Genomic DNA, 25,052 nt, shown 5'->3' with positions numbered 1-25,052 from the left:
GCGGATAAGAGCCGTCGGTGCTTTTCAGCCCCCCATCCGATCGACCTTATTCGCAAGCTTCGATTTACAGTTGGCTGAGATAATCGTTAACAGTCGACGGGCGCTTTGGACGCGTTCCGCGCGCGCACGTGGCTAATAGTAACGATAAATCTATACGAGAAGAGAAAAATGTACAACATCGAATGCGGCCAGGCTATGCTCTGGAGGAAGACAAAAAATCATCAACATTCGTTTACAATCGACGCTTATCATCTTCAATAATTATTATAATGATGATTGTCGTTTTACAATTGTTTGTTATTATTTATTTATTTAATATATATTTTTTTAAAGTAATTCTTTCGTTAAAATGTCCATTCACCAGCGTATGATAGAGAAAAAAAAAAAAAAAAAAAAAAAAACATGTAACGTGCTCATTCGAACAATTGCTTCGCTCCTTTTTCGTTTCTACAGAGAAAAAATACGTAATAATATCCTACAGTTTACAATATAAAATTAACATTACGCGAACGACGAAGCATCGCGCGCTTAAGGTCAATGTATGTGTATGCACGTTTAAATAATGTTCGCGAACTATAAACTATTGCGCGACGCTTCGAAAAAATGGTCACTTTGTTTAGCATTTCTTTTCTTTTCTCCTTTTTTTTTTTGACACAAAAAATCATTTTGGTCTATCACTGCGTTAACAATTTTTTTAATTAACAATGGAATGTGTAGTGTTTCATTGTTCGTTTCACCTCTTTTTTTTTTTTGTTTACACTTTTATGATACATTAATAATTAAAAAAAAAAAAAAAGAGTAAAATTTAAAAACATATCGTAGCAATTATATTTACAAGACTTACAAATCACGTCCACGAAGGAGTTGTAAGATCATCGGTGGACTTTGTCGGACAAAGGGCTATCTTCGAAAGTCCATCGAAATTGTCATTCCTTTATTTATAACTATCGTAAAATTTTACATCTCTTGAGATAAAAAAAAAAATAGTTTTATTCATAATAGCAATAAAATAAAAATAACGACCCGTCTGTATTATGTCTATTGCCATTTGATATGATTACTTTGAAATTCTGCCCTTTAAAAAATCACTCGCATTCTCAATACGCTCACAATATATATTTTTTTTTTTTTTTTTCGAAAATAGAGTATCCACATCAGGTAGGACTTGTTAATCGTTTAGAAAAATATATATCTGTATATGTAAATCTATTTATTTTTTTTAATAAAAATCGTCAAAATTCATGATACTGGTGAACCGTCTCGCTTTTTGTTTAAAAATTGTAAAAATTCTAAAAAAAAAAAGTCTATATACACGATACAACCATCCTTAGGAAACTTTAATCAGTCAAAGGGCAATGAAAAAATTTTATCAATCAAAAACCGATCAAAGTATAATAGATATAAGCGACACACAGATTATTTATTTGTGTGAGATTCCGTTGTTCCGTCAACCAAACCTCGGCGTATTACATTTAAAAATACTGTCTAAAGTTAAACATTTTTATAAAATTGTATTTTTCAATGTAATACTCGGAGAAATCAAATGTTTTTAAAAAACACCGATACGCAATGAAATGTACAACGCACGTTTGACCATCAGACTCGCGTACTATATACCATTGAACTGTATTTGCCATTAGAAGTTAGTCTCTCACTCACCAACCAATAACTTAAAAAAAAATTTCGAATACATAATATCTATAGGCGCACAACAAAAAACTTTAATAACTTAGAAGGAAGAGAGAGAGAGAGAGAGAAAAAAATCAATCATTAACCAACTGTTTATCAATAAATAAAGAAAATTTTTCACCTGTAACGACAAATAAAACTTTTGTTACAACTGTTGGGTCGCAGAGTGAAAAAAATTTTCTCCTTCCGCAAATGTGGAAAAAAACGATGACGATCGTAAATAAAGTTATATTAAATTTAAAAAAAAAAAAGATAAATAATCTTAAGACTCGGACTTGTCCTCCTCTACGAGCTGCTGAGTATCCTTGCCCGAGTCTACGGACGAGGGATCGAGTTCTCGTCTCTTGAGGTGCAACTGAGGCGGTTCCTTGTGCTGTATACTCGAGGGTTTCATTTCAGCTGGGACCTCGTAGATACTGCTGTTGGGACCCCCGGTACCGTTGGTCGTCATGTTACCACCTGGTCCCGTCGTCTCCATATTCACAGCGTCGTACATCGGGTTACTAAAGTCCCGGTTCTTATTGCTCACCTCGGCAAGGTTGTACTCAACGTCGAGTGGTTCCTAAACACGAATCATCATTTTTTTTTTTCTTTGTTGCGTGATATATATATATATTTTTAATCAAACAATCGTTTCTCACCATTCGATCGGCCCCCGGACTGCCAAATTCGATATTGCTGCCTTGTCTAAACGAGACGCTCTGAGCACCGGTCAAGCCGCCAAGTCCAGGTTTGCCACTGAAACAACCAATAGACCTCAGTACTTTATTACAAAGAAAAAAAAAAAAAAATAGATACGATTTGCGTAAAAAAATCATGCTTACAATGGTCGTTTCTTGAGTACCAAGAAAACAGCGGCAGCGGCAAGTAGTACGAGCATCGCGACAATGATCGGTACGATGATCGAGGCGGTCGTCCGGCTCGTACTCGTCGAAGCCACGCCGACTTCGCACGTGTCCCCGTGGAAGTCCATTGGACAGACGCAGAACAGCTTACCCTCGCTGTCCTCCTTACAGTAACCACCGTTATGGCATGTGCAGATCTGCGAGGAAAAGATCGGTAAAGTATACATGTATACCCATAACAAAAAAAAAAAAAAAAAACAATTTCAGTGGCGTACCTTTGGCGCGGGCTTCTCCCTTTCGATGGACGCGTCGCAGACAACGTCGCTCACGAGAGGCGACGTCAAAGCCGTGGTCTGGCGGTCAGGGCAGAGGCAGCGGAAGCCGCGTGGCACCGCGACGCACAGATGCGAGCACTCGACCGAATGACACGGATCGACTAACGTCGTGTTGTAACGCATCTGGTGGTACACGCGCACACCACCTGGACTCGACAGCTCGCGCACCATCACTTGGGGCACGCCTCTACCGAACTTGTCCTGTCGCACGAGCTCGCTCGACCGCGTCGTCCAGTATATGTGGCTCTCGAACACGTCCAGCGATACCTGGATGTGCAAAAACAATACTCATTGCTATAAAAACCGTGTAATTGTTTCCAGTTGCGTTGGCAATGGTGCACAGCTTATTTGTGGGCCGGGAAAAAGAAAAATAATAGTTTACCGGGTGTTTGAGCTGATGTCCGCTGACGATGATTTTGCGGTTGTTCCCGTCCTTCTGTATGGACTCGATGGTGTTGAGTTTGATGTCCGCCCAATAGATCGTGTGGTCCATGGCGTGATCGACGACGAGGGCCGAGGGTTTGCCGAGGCGCACGACCACGAGGGCCTTGCGTCGGCTACCGTCCATCCAGGCGACCTCGATCTTTGGATGGCTACCACCGTCGGCCCAGTAGACCCGCCCGAGTCGCGGATCCACGGCTATTGCCGTGGGCAACTCGAGGTTTTGCGTCACGAGGCTTCTCTTGTAACGGCCATCGGCTTTCGACACCAACAACCGCCCGACGTTTTGAGCCGGATTGTTCTCGATCTCCGTCCAGTACAGATTTCCAGACACCCAGTCCACCGCCAGACTCGTTGGTATCACGTTAGCTGTCGAATAAAGTTGAAATTAATATCCGTCGTTTCTCCCTCAAATCCTCGTTTGATCAAAAACCTTGGTACGTACGATCGGAACGGACTTCCTGCGCGAATCCGATCTGCACCTTTTTGCCGTCGATGATGGCGGATCTCCTGATCGTCAGATCGTGGCTGTCGATCCAATAGATGAGATTCTTCTTGGGGTCGTAATCAATAGCGTTCACGCGTTTTTCGTTCAGCACAACGTCCACCTCTTCGTTCTTGTGCAAACTCAGCGCCCTGATGTCCTGGCCGCTTCCGAACACGACCATCACCTCGTCGTCCTCGGCCTTGCACACGCCGCTCAGATTGTCGGACAGTTTGAACCCGTTGCGACACGAGCAGGAGTACGAGCCGTTCAGATTCGTGCAGAGTTGCGAGCAAAAGTGCTGGCCCACTTCGCACTCGTTTATGTCTTCGCACTGCTTGTGATTGTCCTTGGATATGATGTAGCCCGGATAGCAGGCGCATATGTAGCCTCGAGGCGTGGCGTCGACGGCCAATGAGCCAGAGTCTGTTACGTTCTGACAGTAATGCGAGCAGCCGCCTCTGTTTGCCTCGTTGCACACCTTGTTGTGATCTTAAAAAAAAAAAAAAAAACAGTTTTCATCAATTCCAAGTACAAAAACGATGTTTGCCAGCGGCATAAGGATGATGATATAAAATTTGAACGTACGGCAGCCCCACTCGTCGGAGAAATCACCGCAATCGTTGGCAAAGTCGCAGATTTTGAGGCGGTCGATGCAGTTTTTGTTTGCACACTGGTACTCGGCAATCGGATTGCACGGTATTATCTTGCGTGCGCACAGCGTCATGTTGTTCTCGTCACTGCCATCGCCGCAGTTGTCGGCACCATCGCACAACAGATACTTGGCAATGCAGCGATGGTTGGCGCATTGGAATCGCCTCGTCGTGTCACACGTGAATGTCGCTGTAAAAAACACAATCACAAACACCGTTAGCTAATGATAAATAAATAAATAAATAAATAGGCATTGTAAATGAAAAAGCGTACCACACATGGTTGGATTCTCGTCAGAGCCGTCCCCGCAGTCGTCACTGCCATCGCATTTGTCGGAGTAAGACACGCACAAGTTGTTGTCGCACTGGAACTGCGTAGGTGGACAGAACCTGCCACCCGGAAACTTGGGCGTGCATTTGATCTCGTCGCTCATGTCCTGGCAGTCTCGAGCCCCGTCGCAACGCAACGCAATTGGTATGCAATGGCCACTGGCACACTGGAACGTATCGTTCTGGAAAACAATGGGAAGAAAATCGTGAATTATCCAATAAAACACTCGCGATATTGTTTTTGGAAAATCGAAAGATTTACCTTGCATTTGAACTCTTGGCAGTTGACCTCGTCGCTCCTGTCACCGCAGTCATCCTCGTTGTCGCATCTCCACCTGGAAGCTATGCACTTGCCATTGGCGCAGTTGAACTCGCTCTCGGTGCACTCCCTGTACCTGCCGGCACAGGTTGCTTTGGACTCGTCGCTCCCGTCGCCACAATCATCCGCGAAATCGCAGAGCCACTGTTTGGGCACACACCGATTATTAGCACACTTGAACTCGGTCGTTGGATCGCACTTTGGACAGTTCTCGGGTCTTTCGTCCGACGCGTCGCGACAATCGTCCTTTCCGTCGCAAAACAGCCACTTGGGTATGCAACGGTAATTCGCGTGACCGGGACAACGTTGCCATCCCGTGGTGCAATTGCGTTGCCGACACATGAAAGCCGGCTCGTCGCTATCGTCGCCACAATCATTGTCAAAGTCACACATCCACAATTTCGGGATGCACTTGCCGTTCTTGCAACTGAACTCGGTTTCTGGATCGCAAGTACGATTATCTGCACAAAAAAAAAAAAAAAAACCCAGTGAATATGACACATTGGCTCGAAAACGGAAAAATCACGTAATGTACATTGTATACTCACGGCAAATCGCAGGATCTTCGTCGCTGCCGTCCTTGCAGTCCGCGTCGTTGTCGCACTTCCACGAGTCGTGGATGCACCTGCCGGTACTTTTGCACTTGAACTCTAGATCGGAGCACTCGACGGCGCAGTTGGCTTCGTCGCTCTTGTCCCCGCAATCGTCGGTGCCGTCGCACACGGTGATCGTTGGCACGCAATTCTTGTTTGCGCATTGGAACACACCGGGTCGACAGACTCGCGCTGTCGAGCAATTGGCTAGCTCGTCCGAACCGTCTTTGCAATCCTTTTCTCCGTCGCACCTGCAAAGAAAAGAAAAATGCAATGTTATTTTTAAGCTACTTTTAACGTTTATCAAGAGAATTTCAATAAAGGCTTCGACGTACTTCCAGAACCAGGATATGCACTTTTCGTCCGGTGGCCCGCAACGGTGTTGTCCACTGGTGCAGTTGGCAATGCAGGTCTTGCCATCGGTCCCCAGGATGTATTGATTCGGACAAGCGCACTTGTACGAAGTGACACCGGGCTGTCCGTATCCCTCGAGAAGGTACGAACTAGCCGGCGGAGCAATGAGACAAAGATGAGAACAGCCGCCGTTGTTGTTGGCGCAAGGATTCGTGTAGGGCAGTTGTCGGAGTGGGTGGTAAGCGTGAATGTCGTAAGGTCTGTGGGTGGTGTTCCTCAGTACGGTGAGATTAGCTCCGGAGAACTTGTCGGCCCGGCTGATGGTTTTGAGATTCCAGTCGGTCCAGTAGATGTGATCGTCAAAGACCGTAATGGCAAACACGTGGGGCACGGAGGAGCCCGACAAGACTATGCGGCGATGGTGGCCCTCGAGATCCGTGAAGGCGATGTAATCGAGATGAGCGTCGGCAAAGAAGAGCTTGTCGGTGATGTAGTCGATGGTCAAAGCATTCGGCCAAGCAATGTCGTCGTTCCAGGTGAGGATGCGGGTCAGATTGCTGCCGTCCATGCCCATTTTGCCGATGTAAGCTTGCAAGTGCCACGACGTGAAGTACAGGTGGCCAGTGCCAGGATGGACCACGATGGCCCGAGGATCGGCTATTCCGCTTTGCAGGGTCTTTCTGTTTGTCCCGTCGAGCTCGGACACGTCCAAGTGCTTTGCGTGCCGGTCGAGCCAGTAGAGCTTCCTCCCGACCCAGTCGATGGCAATGCCTTCCAAGCCTAGACTGTTGTGTCGGATTATCGCTTCCTTTTCCCCACCGGCCACCGGAGCCCTGAATATCGCCTTGGCAGTCACGTCGCAAAAGTAAAGCATCTCCTGGACGTAATCCGCGTCAAGGGCCACCACGTTGATCAGATCCTGGTGCATGATACTGTACTGGGACGCGTCTATCGACATGTTTCTAACGTAATATTTGTTGGTGAAAATAATCCAAGGCTGAATGTTGTCCCTTCGTTTGCACGTGTGCTCGTCCGGTGCTCGGTCGTACCATTTCTCGTTACACTTGCAATAGTACCTGGAGTACAAAACGCGTTTATTGACGCTCAAGTGCCAATCAAGTCAGTTTTGATCTTACCTTCCCGGTGTGTTTTCGCACTGCTGACTGCACACCCACGGGGTCTCGGTGCACTCGTCAATGTCCGCGCAAGCCTTGCCGTCCTCGAGCAACTTGTACCCCGGATTGCACTCGCAGTAGTACGAAGTTGGCGTTTCGACGCAACGATGGCCGCACTGGTTGAGCTCGACCCGGGCGCACTCGTCGACGTTACAATGGGCGGGCTCGTCGCTACCGTCGTTGCAGTCCAGCACCTTGTTGCAAACCAATTGCTGGTCGATGCATTGACCCGACGTGCACCGGAACTCGTTGGCATTAGGACACGTCAAGTTTTTGCCCTTTGGAGCTGCAATCGTCGCACATAAGTACACCTATGCGCGGGTCAGTGTGAAATTCAAAATGCGCCCACTCACCGCATCCAACCTCGTCGGAGTGGTCGCCACAGTCGTCCTGTCCGTCGCACTGGAATTGCTTCCTGATGCACTTGAAGTTCTGGCACGTGAACTCGTTTTCCGTGCACTGCTTGTACCTCGAGTTGCAGAACTTGCCCTCGTCCGAGCCGTCGCCGCAATCGTTGTCGTGGTCGCAGAGCCAGCTGCGATTCAGGCACCGGCCGTTGTTGCAAGTGAACTGGTTGTCGGAGCAGGGCACCGGCTCCGGGCAATGGTGCAACGTCACGTTCTCATCGGCACCGTCCACGCAGTCGGGATCGCCGTCGCACAGCCACTTTTGAGGTATGCACTGGGCACGGTTCCAAGCTTTGTTCGCCACACACGTGAACTCGGTCTCCTCGTCGCACTTGCGGTCATCTGAACAACAACGATTGTCAACATAAAGTAATACGTATGTAAATTGTCCACGATAAACGAGATTGTATACTCACTGCACTGGTGGCGCTCGTCCTCGTCCGAGTTGTCGAGGCAGTCGTTGTCACCGTCGCATATGTAAATCCTGGGAATGCAGTGGCCATTGTCGCACGTGAAAAGATCCCCGAAGCAAGTTCTGCCCTCGGAGTGGCAATATTCCGGCGGCTCGTCGCTACCGTCTAGACAATCGTCGTCACCGTCGCAGTACCAGGTAGCAGGTATGCACCTGTGGTTGGGACAACGGAAACTGTTTTGGGGACAGGTTCTTTGGGAGCAGTGCAACGGGTTCTCGTCGCTATTGTCACCGCAATCGTTGTCGCCGTCGCACAGCCAGTACGGCTCGACGCAGATGTTTGTCTTCTCGCACTTGAGATGGTTGGCCGGGCAGGTGGTGTTGCGCGGACAACGCTCGTGCGTTTCATCGCTCGTCACGTTGTCCTTGCAATCGTTGACGCCGTTGCAAACTTGGGCCTGCGGTATGCAACGCTGGTTGGCGCAAGTGAACTCACCGGAGGCGCACGGCCGGTACACGCAGCCCTCCTCGTCCGAGCCGTCCTGGCAATCGTCCTCGTGATCGCACTTCCAGGATTTGAAGATGCAACGGCCGTTGTTGCAACGAAACTCGTTCGTACTGCACGAGTGGTAAGCTGTAAAATTGAAACGAGCGAATCAGTCGATCGTTTTTCCCGTGTAACAATTTGTTTTGTCGTGCTAATCAAATAACGTATGTAGTCACCGCAATAATTTGGATCTTCGTCGGAACCGTCGCCGCAGTCGCTGTCACCATCGCAGGCCCACATTTTAGAGATGCATTTGCCGTTGCGGCAGGCAAATTTGGTCGAGTCGCAGGTGACATTTTTCGGCACGCACATGCGATTCTCGTTCACGAGTCGGCTGTTGTCGTCGCATTTGCACTCGACCGTACCGTTGGGTCCAGGATGGCAAGACTGGTCGCAGCCTCCGTTCTTAATGTTGCATGGATTAACTTTGCACTGTTGTCGACCAGGTGAATAAATGTGCAAGTCACGCGGCGAATCCTCCAGTCGTTTTACTGTAATCACATTGCAGCGTTAATTTGTCATATTGATTATATTTTGAAAAGTGTGCTGTTGACTCACCCAACTCGATGCGGTCACCACCCGTGTACTTGTCGGCCCGGTAAACACCGCGAAGTTGAAGATCCGTCCAGTAGATGTGCTCGCGGAAAACAATAATGGCGAAAGGATAGATGGACGCGGGTATGAGGACTTCGCGGTTGTTGCCGTCGAGGTCGGATCTTTCGATCTTTTCTTTAATGGCGTCCGTCCAGTAGAGCATTCTCTCTTCGTAGTCGATGGCCAAGCCGCTGGGCTGGGCTAAATCTTTCTCGATGATGGCTTTTTTCAAGGAACCAGCCATGGTCGTTCTGAAGATCTTCCCGGAGATGCTGAACCGCCCCCAGTCGGTAAAGTACAAGGAACCGTTGCAAGGGTCGACGACGATGGCTCTGGGCCTGTCGACCCTCGCTATCATAACGAGACTCGTGCCGTCCGTGTTCATGGCGTAAATGCTGTTGTTGGACGAATCGGCCCAGTAGATCTTCTTTTGGGTCCAGTCGTAGGATATACCCTCGGGATTGATGTTCTTGCCGAGGACATTTGTGATCGGGGAGGTGGCTGGATGGCTCGAATCCAGCCAGGCGATCTTGGCCCATGGTCGTATTTGGGTGAAAAAGATGCGGTTGTCCTCGTAATCGAAATCAACACCTACGACGTTCGTCAGATTCACGATCGGCTTGAAGGGCAACGACGTATCACGTGGATCCAAATTAATGGCCCTGTAATCAAACGAAAAGGACCACGTGTGACCCAATTTTCTACACACAATGGTCACCGAACAGGTGTATGATTTGGATACTCTACCTGATTTCGGTGCGAGTGGCGAAAACTAGGTACTCTGCAACGTTCTCGCAGCTCTTTTGGTCGTTCGACAACTTGCCGATAGCGCAGTCGCATTTGATTTGGACGCGATTGTCGCGCGGGAAGGCAAAGCAAAGCTGACCGCAGTCGCCGTTGTTTCTGCTGCATGGATTACTGTCGTCAGTCGGCTGAGCGCTTTTGTCGTAAATGGCAATGTCACGTAATTTCGGCAAATTCGTCCGCATGGCCGTTGGCAGGCTATTGTTGCCGGGTAATTTACTGGCACGGAACACGCTGGCGAGATTTCGATCGACCCAGTACACGTCACCTGGAAAAAAAAAAAAAAAAAAAAAAAAAAAAATGAAAATTACATGGAATAAAGACACATGAGAGGAACTTGATTGCAATTCCAACGTACTGCCAAATACAGCGACACCCATGGGGTTCGGTAGATTGCGTCTAATGACTTGTCGATTGCTGCCAGAGTACGAAACCTTCTGAATCGTGTCCAACTTGGAATCCACCCAATAAACGTCATGGGTGGCATAATCAATGGTCAGGTCACGGGGTGTACTGATGCCAGAGGTGACAATGGGCTTCCAGTTACTACCGTCGAGGAACGCTTTGCCTATCCTCGGATACTGTCCGTAATCGATCCAATAGAGCATTCGCCTAATCGGATTGACGGCGAGCTCCCGAGGCGTGTCTATCGTCGTTTTAACAATGACTTTGCGATGGCTGCCGTCGAGTCGGCAAACCTCGACGTAATTGTCGTGGGGAAATACATTGGAGAAGTAGAGATTCCCGGCAATCCAGTCGACGGTGAGGCCGCGGATGCCGTTCGAGCCGATCCCGGATTTGATGATGTGCTGGAGTTCGGTGCCGTTCGGTCGGATGCGGAAGATACCGTTCCACGTGCCGCGGTTGAACTCCACCCAGTAGATCCAGTTCTGGGCGTAGTGCACGTCCACGTGAAGAATATGATGACCTGGACCCGCGATCGGCACCATGGCCTCCTTGGCGTCTTTGAAACTGTAGCCTCGAGCGACGTCGAGCTGCGTGACGACCAGGAACGTCTTGTACGACTCACAGCTCGTTTGCCCCACTTTTCTGTACTGCATGCCACAGGCGCAAGTCCGGGTGCCGGAACTCGATGGCAGGCAAATCTGATCGCAGCCACCGTTGTTGGTCAGACACGGGTGCGACGTGTCGGTCAGTCGTTTCTTGTAAATCGTCAGGGTCTTCAGGTCAGCGTCGTTGTGCAGGATCATCGTCGGGTTGTCCCCGTCGGGCAAATCGACCCTCTCGATTTTTTCGTACGCAGGATCCAAGTAATACAACCTGAAACGCAATCATCGATTAAACCTCGACACGTTCAACAGTTTTCAATATGTATTCATATGTACGGACCTCGAACCGTGAACAGCCAGTGCTTTGGGCACAGCAATGTTGTTGATGCTCGACAAAACATTGCGACTGTCTCCTCCGTCGGTGCTCATGGATTTCACGTATCCCGGATGGGCGGTGCTATAATAAATCATCTTGTTTGTTATGTCGATGGTTATTGACTCGAGCCATTGCTCGTTTTCGGTGAGGATGATGGGACTGCTGCCGTCCATGTTGACGCGGCCGATCTTGTTTGGCACGCCGAATCCGCCCTCGTCGATCCAGAACACGTGACCCTCCAGAGGATCCAAGCACATTGATTTAGGCTTCGCTACGGACGTCTTGTTACCATCGTTGGCGAGGACGATCGTTCGGTACTTGGTTTCGCCGTCGATTTTGATCACCTCGATGTTGGACGCGATCTTGTTGCCGATGAATATGTTGCGACCCAGCCAATCGATGGCAAACGTCGAGGGAGAACCAACGATACCAGAGTCTCCTGTAATTTTTTTGTTTTTTTTTTGTTTAACTTATTTCTCTGCGATCTGCAAACGATCTGCACTTTTCATCGAAAAAAAACCAAAGGAGTACCTTGGGGGTTTGGGAATTCCGTCCGATTTCCACCGATGTAAGGCATACTGTAAAGCGTTCCGTTCTCCGTGTCCTCGCCGTTGTCCTTGGACTGCAGCCAGTACACCATGTGCTCCTGTCTGTCGTAATCGATGAATCTACCTCCCTCGACTCCAACCACAGGAGTAATGTATCCGCTCTTGGAGTCCCCAGGTGTCAACGACACGTCGACGATCTATTAAATTTTCCCAAACGTCAAAACCACGCGACTCGCCGAATCATCAATGGAAAATGGCAAACTTACCTGCGAGCCTCTGAGGACCATCAAGAAGGGCGTGTCCTCTTCGATGCACCTTCCGTCCGACAGTTGTTTGAACCCAACGAGACACTTGCAGGTGAAACCTTGGGTCGCCGAAGGCGACAGCAGGCAAAGATGCGTGCACGAAGCGTTGGCGCAGGGATTCGGGGTGATGGGCTGCAAGACCGGGTGATGAACGTGAATGGACAACGGCTGGGAGATGACGTGCGACACGACCGTCTGGTTGACACCCTTGAACTTGTGGGCGGACAAAACCCGGTTGAGCTGACGGTCGGTCCAGTACATGGTGTCCTCGAACAGGGTCAACGAGTGCGGATGGAGCAGATAGTGCGAACTGGCCAGAACCTGCAACCGCTCCGTACCGTCGTACAAACACGTGTCGATAAAGTCGAGTTTGCTGTCGGCAAAGTACACCCGCTTCGTCGCTATGTCCAAGGCCAAGCCGTTCGGCCAGTAGATCTTTGTCGTGATGATGGCCATGCGCGAGCTACCGTCCATCCCGATACGCTCGACCCGCGGGTTCTCGCCCCAATCGGTCCAGAACAGCCAGCGCGCACCCGGACTCGGATCCAGGCACATGCCCCGAGGCTGCGTGATGTTCTCCTTGACCAGGACCATGCGGTTTTGGCCGTTCTCCTTGGCCACCTCGATCGTGTTGAGCTTCGAATCGAGCCAGTACAGATTCTGCCCGATCCAATCGTAAGCCAAACCCTCCACCAGGTCCAAACCACTCGATATCACGTCCTGAAACGTAAGTACACGAGTTGGTTAACGAATCCATCCGGCTGTTTGAGGGCGCGTTAATGCAACCATATACATACCTGCGGATAGCTGCCCTTGTCGAGCCTCGAGATCTTCTTGAGCTTCATATCCGACCAGAAAATGGTGCCCGTGTGCATGTTGCTCGCGGTAGCCACGACGTTCTCGACGCTCGTTGGCACCCGCTCCAAGGCCTGATCTTGCAAATCGGCGACGAGTATGGTGTGCCGGTTGCTGATGATGAGGAACGCCGAGCTGTGGTTGAAGGCCTTGCAGGTGTGCTTGTCGGCGTCCAGGGTGTAACCGTCAACGCACTCGCAGTAGAAGCTGCGCTTGGTGTTGACGCACTTTTGGGAACATCTGCCCGGCGGGTCGCACTCGTTGACGTCCCGGCAGGTGAAACCGTCCTCGGCCAGCTCCTCGCCCGAGGGACACGTGCACAAGGCACCGAAAGGCGTTTGGGTGCAGTTGTTGCTGCACAGGCCAAAGTGGTGCGACTCCGAGCACTCGTTCAAATCACAACCCGGACCCTCGTCACCGCCGTGGGGACAATCGACTTTACCTAGCCATCATAATCACGATTCCTCTCGTTAAAATCTGTACGCGTGTGTCACTAGTAGGTATTAAAACTACGAACCGTCGCAAACTTTGGTGAGATTGACGCACTGGTTGGTGACGTTGGGACACTGCCACTGCTCTGACTCGCACTTGAAGGGCGGCGGGGCGCAAGCGTGGGTCCTCGCGTCCTCGTCCGAGCCGTCGCCGCAGTCGTCCTTGCCGTCGCATATGTAAGCCTTGAATATGCAGTGGAAGTTGCGGCACTTGAAGTAACCCGGCTGGCAGTCGACTTTGCCGCAGGTCGTGGGCTCGTCCGACTTGTCGTGGCAGTCGGGCGTTCCGTCGCAGTACCAGCTCTTGGGTATACAGATGCCCGAGCTCGCGCACTGGAACTGCTTGTCCGCGTTGCACTGATCCGGCGCCAGGGACGGACAACCCACCTGTTTCGAAAAAACGATTACCTTATTAAACACATTGGTCGAAACATTATCTGGTTCGTTTAATTGTTTGTGGGGTTTTTTTTTTTTTTCAAGTAAAATAATTTAGTGTTTTATTCCCTCGTTATAAACATCACATTTTTATGAAACAATTAGTAAGGATTTGTATAAAATATAATCGTTTGCTCAACCGCGTATTAATATAAAAACTATTTAAATTTCAGTTTTGATAATTCACTAGCAATGCCAGTACAAATAAAAAACAGACCTCGTCGGAGCCGTCATTGCAGTCGGATATGCCGTCGCATTTGTACGACTCGAGGACGCACATCTTCTGGTCGGCGCAGGTGAACTGGGTGCTCAGACACGTGACTGGTGGACAGTCGTTCTCGTCCTGCTTGTCGAAGCAGTCGTCGTCGCCATCGCAAACCCACGACTGGGGTATACAGTGGCCTGACCGGGGACAGGTGAACTGAAAGTACGAGCAGGTCTTGGCAGCGCAGAATTCACCCTCGTCCGAACTGTCGCCACAATCGTTCTCCGAGTCGCACTTCCAATTGGCCGGTATGCAACGGTTGTTGTCGCACGTGAACTGACTCGAGCTACAAGTGATGTTCGGGCAGCCGGTCTCGTCGCTGTAATCCCCGCAATCGTTCTCCGCGTCGCACCTGAAGCTCATCGGTATGCAACGCCCGGCCTTGCACTGAAACTCATTGCCGCTGCATGTCGGCTTCGTGCAGTTCTGGCGCTCGTCGCTGTTGTCGAGGCAGTCGTCGTCACCGTCGCACACCCACGACTGGGGTACGCAACGCTGGTTCGCGCACGTAAAGTCCCACGCGTTAGGACAGGCCAGCAGAGGCGGCTCCGCCTCGCGGTCCTCCACGCACGTCTTGCCGTCATCCTGGAGCTTCTCGCCGTATGGACAGCCGCAGATCCTCACCAGGGTCACGCCACCGAGGAACCGGCTGTTGGTCTGGTTCTTGGGCACGGCGAAGCAGAGCTTCTCGCAGCCGCCGTTGTTTATCGTGCACGGGTGCTCGTTGTTGGGCCTCTGGACGTCCCGGCTGAAGACCTTGACCCCGTAGAGCCGGTTGGTCGAGGGCTCCCTGACCAGAATGGCCTCCTGCTCGCCCGTTTCCTTGTTCATGCGGACGATGGCGTCGAGCCGCCAGTCGGTGATGTACATCCACTTGTCGTGTATGGCGATGGAGAAGGGATGCCTGATCAGCCGGGAATTCACGTTGCGGACGTCCGTGCCGTCGAGGTTGGAGTGTTGGACGTGGTCGAGGAGGGCGTCGCACCAGTAGAGCCGGTCCTTGGTGAAGTCGATGGCCAGGCCGTTGGGCCAGCCGAGGGTGAGGTTTTTGAAGACGACGAGACTGGAGCCGTCGGCGTGGGCCCGGCTTATGTTTGCCGGCCGGTCCCACTCGGAGAAGAATATGTAGCCGTGGTTGGGGTGGATGACGATGGCCCGGGGCCGTTTGAGGTTCTTGAGGAGGGTGCGCCGGTAGGTGACGTTGCGGGTACTGAGTACGTTGAGGGTGCCCTTGCGTGAGTCTATGTAGTAGAGGTTCTTGGCGGCCCAGTCGACGGCTAGGCCCTCGACGCCCTCGTTCTGACTAGCCAGGACGATCTCCCGGCCCGTGCCGTTCTGTCGGACACGGTAGATCACGTCCTGGAGCACGTCGCTGTAGTATATGTGCTCGTCGTGGGCGTCGTAGTCGAGCCCGACGAAGCGGGCCCGCCGCGAGACGACCGGCAGTATAGCGTCGCTGAAGCTCTCGGTCACCGGGTCCAGGACCCGGCCTTTGATGAACCTTTGCTGGGAGTACATGAGGAACTCTTGCACGGGCACGCAGTTGCGCAAGTCGGTCGACAGCCTCCAGCCTGTGGGAACATATTTGTTTAGTCCACGGTCCGGGTCACATGCATGGGTAATTGACAAGTTACAGGTGAGTGTTTGTTTGATGTACTGATAATGCATTAGAAAAAAAAAAGGAACGAAACGACATTCAGGTCTGACAACTCATTGTATAACTCACGGTGGTCCAGTTTGAATAGTTGGTGTACAAGGTAATACATTATGTGACAGTATACGAGCATGATATAAATCAACGCCTCGGCCAAAGAAAGCGTTAAAAAAAATTTTTTTTTTTTATTGTTGATGTTGCCTTTACCAGAGGCTTTGATGATTAAACCACGTAAGTATACATGGGGGGGAAGAGGTCGTAATTACCGATATCGCACGCGCAGCGGTAACCGAGGCCGGTCTCCTTGCCACCAGCCGCCGTGACGATGCACATGTGCTGGCAGCCTCCGTTGTTGTTGCCGCAAGGATTCTGGGCTGGTTTAGGCTGGGCCAGCGAGTGCAGGGCCTTTATGGCCTTGGCGTCCCTCAGCTTCGTCACGCTCTTCACCGAGTTCTCGCTCTGGGTCTTCTCCACGCTGAGCACCGCCTGCTTCGAACTATCCGTCCAGTACACCTTGTTCTCGAACAACGTCAGTCTGATCGGCGAGGGAACCTTTGTTTTTTTCCAACCAAACAAAGCCATTGTCAATTTACCGCAAATGCCTTTATGTACATATGGCACAAAGGTCGTCTCACCTGACTGCCCCTGAGCACCATGACGCGGTTGCGGCCCATGTAATCGGCCGTCTCGATGTAGTCGAGCAGCAAGTCGCACCAGTAGACCCGCTTGGCGATGAGATCGGCAGCGATGCCCGACACCTTGTACGCGGCCTCCGAGACGATGGGAAAGACGTTGGTCCCGTCCATGTTGGCCCGCAGGACTTGCTTGCTGTCGGCGACGAACATGAGACCGACGAGCGGGTCGAGCGCTATGTCCGTAGGACTGCTGAAATTCGAGCCCAGAACAATCCCATGGTAATGGCCGTTCAGCTCGAAAACGTCGATCTTTTGGACCATGGAGTCGACCACGTACAACTTGTCGCCCACAAAGTCAACCGCCAGGGCCACCGGGGCCCACGAGCCCGGCTGCGATATGTCGGAGTCGAGGTGCTCAATCGTCCCTAGATAAAAAGCATTGTCAATATAATCTGGAGAAGAAAGAAGAATCATTTTGACAACTTTATCACACGTGCGTATACATATATATCGACTGCGTGGGTTGAAACGGCGCTTTTTTTTTTTTTTTTTTTTTTTTTTTTCTTTTTTATGAAACGCGCGATAAGGGGGTCGAGCCAAATTGAACGAACCTTTCAACGACTGCGAGTGTATCTTGCGGGTCTTGATGTCGCTCCAAAAGACCAAGTTCCGCTCGTAGTGAAAGTCCAAGCCGCTGGCGCCGGTCGTGTTTGCGACGATGTGGCGCTCGTCGTTGCCGCTGCCTGGCAACACCCGCCAGATGGCCCTCTCCTGAGCGATGAGGAGCTCCAGGGGCTCGGCGTCCGTCACCCGGCACCGGCTCTTGCTGTAGCGCGTGTAACCCGGCCCGCAGCCGCACATGTAGCCGCCGTCCGTGTTTGTGCACAACTGCTCGCAAAAGCCCCACTCGAGGCACTCGTTTCGATCTGTCGCACACTCGTGTGTTACATCGTGTACATAAATATACCTACGTCAACCCCCTCCACACCCTGTATACGTATAACGTATTTTGGCTTACCGATGCAGGTCCGGGAGTCGTTGGCGAGCACGCGGCCCTCCTGGCAGTAGCAAACACCTCCGGTGAGCGACGCCTGGCACTGGAACTGGCACCCGAGGGTGTTGCACATGTGCGTCGCTGGAGGAACAAACGAAAAATCGGTATTTGTATAATTACATAAATAGGGGTGTTGAGAGCACACTGTGTGTATATATAATACTAACAGCAGGCGGTTTCTTCGTCGCTGCCGTCGTCGCAGTCCTTTTTGCCGTCGCAGAGCTGGGACCTGTTGATGCAGAGGGGCTTGCCGGCAGCTCCCTTCGGGCAGAGGTACTTGTTGCCCGGGCACACGATGGCCGTGCAGCTCTTCTCGTCCGAGCCGTCGTCGCAGTCCTTGTAGCCGTCGCATTGGTAGCTCATGGGGATGCACAGGGCGTTGGCGCATCTGAACTGGTCGATCGTGCAGGCCGGGAAACCTGTAATCGCATCATCATCGGGCGTTTTTTTTTTTTTTTTTTACCGATTTTTTTTTGGGGGGGGGAAGGGCATAAAAAGAAAAAGGACGCACTGCAGTGCTCCTCGTCGCTGTTGTCGCCGCAGTCGTCCTTGTGGTTGCACCTGAGGGTCTGGTCGATACATCGTTGAGTCTCGTTGCACCGGAACTGATCCAATCGACAGGGCGCCCTCGAGTTCGGGCAGTTCTCCTCGTCCTTGCCGTCCCTGCAGTCGAGGTAGCCGTCGCAGCGCTTCTCCTTCGGCAGACAGTAATCCACCGTCGTGTTGCCGCACCTTATGTCGTCCGACTGGCACTTTCGGTAGTCTGTACGAATTTTTATGATTTGAATGAAATCAATCCTTCTTTTTTTTTTTTTTTTTTTTTTTTTTCTTTCAAGCTCATCACTCGATGAGTGTACTGTGCGTTGCGCAACTACACGTGTTATATACATACACGAGCAAAAGTTTTGCGTCAATTTGTAGGTAGAAAGAAAAAGAAAAAAAAAATCCGCGCTGCCGGACACGTTTCGACAAAATATTTATCGCGTGGCGAGTGTGTGTGTATGTAAAAATAAATCGTTCGACGCGCGCGGGTATTTTTGTTTCGAAAGTTGGGCAGCAATGGGCAAGCAAGGCGAAACAATGGGCAGCTAAGCGCGAGTGCTTTTTTTTTTTTTTGTTTAACATTCCTTTCGCGCTCGACAAATGAAAAACAAATCCTTCCTCTGCCGGGGAATTGTCGAGCTGTGCGCTATACACGTCGATTCGATTTAATACCGCGTCGCTATATATACACACAAGGAAACGCAATTCACGTCTTCCACCTTGTGACTGTATATAATTACACTGCGTCCAGATTTGGGCACAATCGTCTCGTGGATTTTTTTAAATACCCGAGCAGGAAATTAATCATCATACAATTACAATACAATATTGAGAAAGAAACGTTTTTCCGACAGATAAGTGCAGTATACATTTTAGATATGAAGGTTTGTTATAAATTGTTTTTTTTTTTTTTCCTGTTCAAATCGGATGGTGCATCGTTTTTACTCACTAGAAATTATTATCAAGCAGTGATTGGGAACAAATTTGTTTTCTTCGCACAAACGATCCACGTTACTTTTAGCCGTACAATCAAGTCTCGGAAGAATTGAAGAAGCGCGGTGTATCTCTCTTGAAAGCACTATTCATCCGCGCACACCGTCTGACCTCGCGTGCGGTGTTACAAACTTTACCAAGACGGTTATCACTGTTTCTTTTTTTTTTTTTTTTCCTCAAACACCACGACCAGACGCGCGTTGTCCTTGGCATGCAATCGATCGCCAACGCACGACTCGGGGACTTGTCTTTTGTCCGACCCGATCGTTATTTACCCGCGGAATGACACAGGTATTGTCGTTGGGCGTATAGGAATTAACAAAATCAACGTATCGTGCGCACAGCGCGGGTATTTTTTTCCGATGGCTTCAGAAAATCGGTAAGAGCTGCTGGATAGTCATTTTAAAAAAAGAGGGGGGGGGGGCAGAAAACGAGATCGGCCTCATAGTCGAAGGATCAAAATAAAATCCATGGTAGCGGATAAAAGGGACCGGAAGAGATGACCAAAGGTATTTTGATATTTTACACGCTTCCGCGAGTTTGATTGAGTTCTTTGTGTCGGGGACCGGTGGCAACTGGTTGTCGGGGTCACTGTAAGGCCATATTATGATTGAAAGATGAAAAAAAAAAAAAAAAAAAAAAAACAACCACCCGCGTGTGTGTTATTTAATACAAGTATAGAGTAAAATGATCGACTCACGGGTGACCAAAGCAACATCAGTTGTTGAAAGATGTCTCATTGTTGGGGTTGTATGAAACAATGGATCGTTTGGGGAAAGAAATATACACAAATATAGTAATTATTGATGGAGTATACTGTAATTACGATGGTGCACCCATACACGTACAATATGATTTAAAAAAAAAAGGGGAACGAAGAAATGACAATTTATGCGGGGTACATCAAGGTGTCAATAATATATATTCGGCAACAGCTTCTATAGTTGCAATGCATATACGTGCATCTGAGATGTATAATGTATTACCAAGCAGCAGTGGGGGGTTGAGTTTAGAAGTTGTTAGACATATGCGGCCGGTTGGGGGGGGGGAGGAGGTATAATATACACGTATAGAGACATTGAGAGGCAACAGGTGATTGTGTCGAGTGATGAGGAGTGAAAAGAGCCCGTCACCAATGCGAGCATAAAAGCCTTCGCGGGGAGACGCGCGTTGTATAGCTTTACATGCACACACACGTGGTGCGGTGGGGTGGGGGGAAAGAAAAGAAAAAGAGAAAATAAAGAAAAATAAAAACGTGAATTATGTGATGGAGCAGAAAATTGACGATAACGACTCGGGAAGAATAGGCCCCTCTCTCGCTTGGTATATATGTATGGCTATTATGGAGCGACGGCTTTTTTTCTGGGAAGGTTGTCTGGTATGGGCTTTTTAAAAACTGTGTCGCGGGTCCTTTTGGTGGTACTTGCCGATTATTGGATAAAATGGTAAAAGGATGGTTTCTCGCTTCAAAGGAACAACAGAGGCCGGCGAAGGTGAAAAAACTGCCTGTACCCAAATGGCAACCAAAGCGGAAAGGAACAAGTAGAGATGATTGCCGATAAGAGTAAGTGGTAACGGAAAATAATAATGATGAAAAAAAAAAAAAAAACACAGTATGTAAGGCAGTGAGGAAAGGATATACATATACATGTATATATATCCTTTCTTCCTCGGTCTCGTTTTTGTTATTATTACCCCCCCTTCCGCTGTTATCATTAAAATAATCATCATTAATTTTTATGATTATGATTTTTTTTTCTTTTTCTTTCTTTTCATTGCGCTGCTGCATAAGTACAACAGAGCTCTCGTGCGCGAGATTTGAGTAAAATGCCCCGTAGAAAGTAACCTAGAAATGTACCTTGCGCTCGTGAGCTCTGCACGTTCTTTGTATTACAAGTATATAGGTATATGCGTGGTGTGGACGCGAGAAAATGAAAATTATCGCGCGTGCACGTCCGGAGAGATGAAATTTTTTTTTTTTTTTTACGGCTTGGAAGAGATTTTAGTGTTTGCGGTCCCACTTTTCTCTCTCCTTCTTTCTTTCTCTTGCTTGCCCAAAAAAAAAAAAAAAAAAACTACAATACGTGGAACGAGCATCAACTCAAAACTCGAGGCGTTTCAAAAGATATTTTGTCAAATCTTAAAGATTCGGATTTCAGATTTAAATTCAATTTCATTAATGTCGACGCGTACTTGGTGAGTGAAATGTAGAAGAAAAAAAAAATTTCATGCATCTACGAAATGTCCACACGAATGATTCCACGTTTCAATAGAAACGCAATCATACATCATGACAGAGGTATAAACAACTAAAAAAAAAAAAAAATCTTTTGGACTACCCCCAGTGAGTTGTTATATATAGATGCCATAAAATCTGAATGACCATACACACAAAGAGAGAGAGAGCAAGGGAAAAAAAGAGAGCGACCGACAGCGAGAGAGCAAAGTGCGCTCGTGCGTAGCGAAAGCGTGAAAATGAAAAAAAAAAAAAAAAAGTATCACGTGCATAATAAGCCTCGGTTATACACACGCAAAATAGAGGGAGGGAGTTGAAATTTATTTCCCCCTCTGTTTTTTTTTTATTTGCTTCTCATTCCCGCACGTGTGTGGTACCCAACACCCACTTCGCCGACAACGTCTCGGTTGTTTTGGCTCGGCTCCTCGTCACCGTCATATAAGTATATACTTATATTATACGCGTACACTTTCCTCCACGCGCTACAATATGCAAGAAACCCGATTCCCTTTTGCCATATTATTTTTACACACCACCTTTCTCGCCGCTCCGACTCTTCGCGCAAACGTTAAAATGTACAATTGTTAAAGACCGAACAAAAAAAAAAAAAAAAAAAAAAAAGAAATCACACACCACGACCGAGTATCGTATACACACTCGGTGTGGGTGAAACGTACATAATATATATCTACTCTCGGCAAAATATGCTTTTCTGTACACCCACGGGAGCCGCCGCGTGGAATTCAAACGTATAAAAATTGTACGCAGCCTCTGTCCGTTCATCGATCGCTCAATTGTTTGGAAAAAAGAAAAAAAAAAGAAAAAAAAAAAAAACTCACTGCATCCAGCCTCGTCGGTGCCGTCGACGCAGTCGACAACCCTGTCGCATCGCTGGAACGGCGGTACGCAGTATATCTTGTTGAAGTTGTACTGGCTGCAGGTGAAGTGACCGGCTTCGCATTCGGGTGGAGCTGGAGCGAAATGAATATTTATATATATATATGTAGTAACCAATAGTCTGTATAATGTATTGTAAGGTTGCACGCCGGGGAGCCGCAACATTGAAATGTAAGACGAGGCGGTGTGGCGCGCCGTGGGTTATGAATTTATTAAATAATCGGACCGATTAGGCTGGAAAACTGGCTCTCTCTCGGTCTACTTACGGGGCGCGCGACGCGTGACCTTATTTTCCCCGCGGCAATGATATCGAGTCTAGTATATGTAGAGAAAACTCGGGTGTTACGTTTATATGTACAATCTATGTTTACTATAATATATATACTCGTATACTCGCTCGTTGATTGCACCTCGCGTTAATAATTATGTTTCAATGGGTATATATTCATTCACTAATCTCTGTACGGTAGGTACAGGGTTTTTTTTTTTTTTTTAAGATACCTTGTCATTGTATACATATGCCAACCCCCACACGTAAAATGGCCTTTTTTGAGATATGTTTCTACAAGTGCCATTTTTTGAGATTTAGAAAAATAGACGCTCAAGTTCATTCGTGGACTTTTTTTTTTTTTGGCATTACCTGACTACAGCAATTATACAACAAAAATTATTTACGCGGATTAGTGTTGAGTATCATGTTTATGTTATCGTCAAACCCTTTAATCAAGTTCCCTCGAAATGAGGGTGTGATGAGGATACGCAAATTTACGGAAATCTAAGCTCAAAATATCTAACAATAAAAGAAGAAAAAAAACTGTAAATGACAAAAAAAAAAAGTATTATTTTTGAGATTGTTCCGATTTAAAAATTGATTTTCATTACATATCAAGGTAAGAATCTCAATTTTTCTTTAAAAAATCGGAAAAAAAAAAATCTGTATGTATCTATTTCTATGCGCATTAAATACACAAAAAAAAAAAAAAAACTTACGGCAGGATTGAAACTCGTCCTCGGCGTTGTCGCAGTCGCGTTGGTAATTGCACACGTAGGAGGACGGTATGCACTTGCCGTCTTGGCACTTGAACATGCCCAGAGAACAGCCGGTGCTGGTGTCGCCGACGGTGCCGATGACGCTGCTACCACCCGGACCGCTGCCATTGCCTGGAACTGTATAGACAAAAAAAATAAAATAAAAAACATGATTACCATATTATTCACAATTAACACGGCTCTTTGTCCCGTGTACATATACGGAACGCCTCTCCTTCGACACATGTATAACAAATTTCGCATTCATCTCTCCATCGCACGTTATACATATATAATATATAGCACACAAAACGCGCGCGCTCGCGGGTGAAAGGTTCAATGGCTCCCAGTAAGTACAACTGTGACGTACCTATATATGTATTATACACTGTGTATATGCAAGAGTTGATTTCTTTGTCTCGGGTCCCCCCTTTCGTATATTAGCGTGGCTGTGAATACCTTGATTATACCACCACTCTATATATGTGTACGGGTATATTTTCAGGAAGACAAAATAATTACTCTCGACTATTGTGCATAGGGTATATTTTACGCGAGTTGATAAAAAAAAAAAAAAAAAAAAAAATAGCGTCTCCAATCAACAATTGTCTGGGATGGTAAGTAATCGTGATACATTTCCGCGGATCATAAATAATTTTTGTGTTGGGTCGTTAGCACGCGCCCAAGTGTCAACTACACGCTCATGCATGTAAAACGATTGTAATCTGCGCGGGGCTCTGTAATTTAATTTCCGCGTGTGTCGCGACCCATTGACGCGATGAATCCTCCTGCGAACGTGGTTTACTTGTGTGAGACATTGGCTCCTCTTTTTTTTTTTTTTTTTTTTTTTTTTTTTTTTTTTTTTTTTTTTTTTTTTTTTTTTTTTCAAAGGGAGATTGTGGTGTCTCGGTACACTTTGCATCGTTGTTTCTCGCCAAATTGGGTCAATCGAGCTGGGAAACAGTAAGCCTTTTGTACCATAACCGACTACTCACATAACTGTATAATATGTACAGGGGTGCACGGTATTTGACAAAGTTGACATACATATACTTTTGAATTGAAATATTTCAAGTATGTAAAAATTTACAATAGCATATTTATTTGTATTATTTGAAACACAATTATTTCGATGTTTAGTTTAAAATTAAAAAAAAAATTCAACTACCCTTGTATTTTTCAAACACAGTACTTTTAGACTGAATACAATTGTACCTATTTTTAAGTATTTCACATTCAAAAAAAATTGTGTTCAAGGTATGTAAAGTGTTTAAATGAAAACTACGTATTTGTTAAAATAATTTCATGTAATTGTACCAACGATTTCATTTTCAATCCAATGGTATTTAATTAGTAAAACAATTTTTTTGGTTTTTTTTTTCTTTTTTTTCAAATAATAACAAGTACGACGAGGTCCAATTCCGATTGTACAGTGGAGGGGAGAGTAATCGTAGTGTGGGAAGGGTAAACACGCGGAAACGATCGGTCTCGGGAAATGGAGTTTATCAATCGAGGAAATACCGCGGCTGTATTATACGGTTGAGACCAAAAAGATCCCGCTTGCAGAGAGCGAAAATCGGATGAAATCGGCACACATAGCCGCGCAACGTTGCATCAGTGAGGGCCGATCTTGGGCTGCTGCGGCTTTTGCGGGAGCAGGTAATCTCCTTTTTTTTCTTTCTTTTCTTTTTCGTCTTTTCGACATAGTCTCGGAAAGAGTTTTTGCCCCCCCCCCTCCGCCATC

General features: G+C 47.9%; 1 protein-coding gene across 1 annotated transcript; it reads right to left on the bottom strand.

Annotated features, from left to right (window-relative positions):
- Positions 1 to 314: 314 nt before the first annotated feature.
- On the bottom strand, positions 315 to 24,126 carry LOC106637787 (megalin). The gene is made up of 33 exons (XM_089595497.1): positions 24,114 to 24,126; positions 23,270 to 23,446; positions 22,222 to 22,353; positions 18,122 to 18,373; positions 17,778 to 18,029; positions 17,575 to 17,691; positions 17,168 to 17,482; positions 16,557 to 17,008; positions 16,188 to 16,473; positions 14,220 to 15,838; positions 13,594 to 13,954; positions 13,019 to 13,518; positions 12,183 to 12,941; positions 11,900 to 12,113; positions 11,333 to 11,807; positions 10,341 to 11,263; positions 9,926 to 10,250; positions 9,143 to 9,840; positions 8,761 to 9,075; positions 8,042 to 8,671; positions 7,572 to 7,967; positions 7,180 to 7,504; positions 6,025 to 7,119; positions 5,645 to 5,940; positions 5,040 to 5,557; positions 4,722 to 4,959; positions 4,383 to 4,637; positions 3,756 to 4,286; positions 3,252 to 3,679; positions 2,810 to 3,136; positions 2,514 to 2,731; positions 2,331 to 2,427; positions 315 to 2,251 (listed from the first exon to the last, which is right to left on the bottom strand). The coding sequence occupies exons 1-33, from the start codon at positions 24,124 to 24,126 to the stop codon at positions 1,952 to 1,954; spliced, it is 13,839 nt and encodes a 4,612-aa protein (XP_089451623.1). The 3' UTR covers positions 315 to 1,951.
- Positions 24,127 to 25,052: the final 926 nt, after the last annotated feature.

This window comes from Copidosoma floridanum, unplaced genomic scaffold (assembly GCF_036245765.1).
Source record: "Copidosoma floridanum isolate Cflo_tuat_1 unplaced genomic scaffold, Cflo_Japanese_pri ptg000025l, whole genome shotgun sequence".
Lineage (NCBI taxonomy): Eukaryota > Metazoa > Arthropoda > Insecta > Hymenoptera > Encyrtidae > Copidosoma > Copidosoma floridanum.
This window is presented reverse-complemented; position numbering and strand designations above follow the sequence as displayed.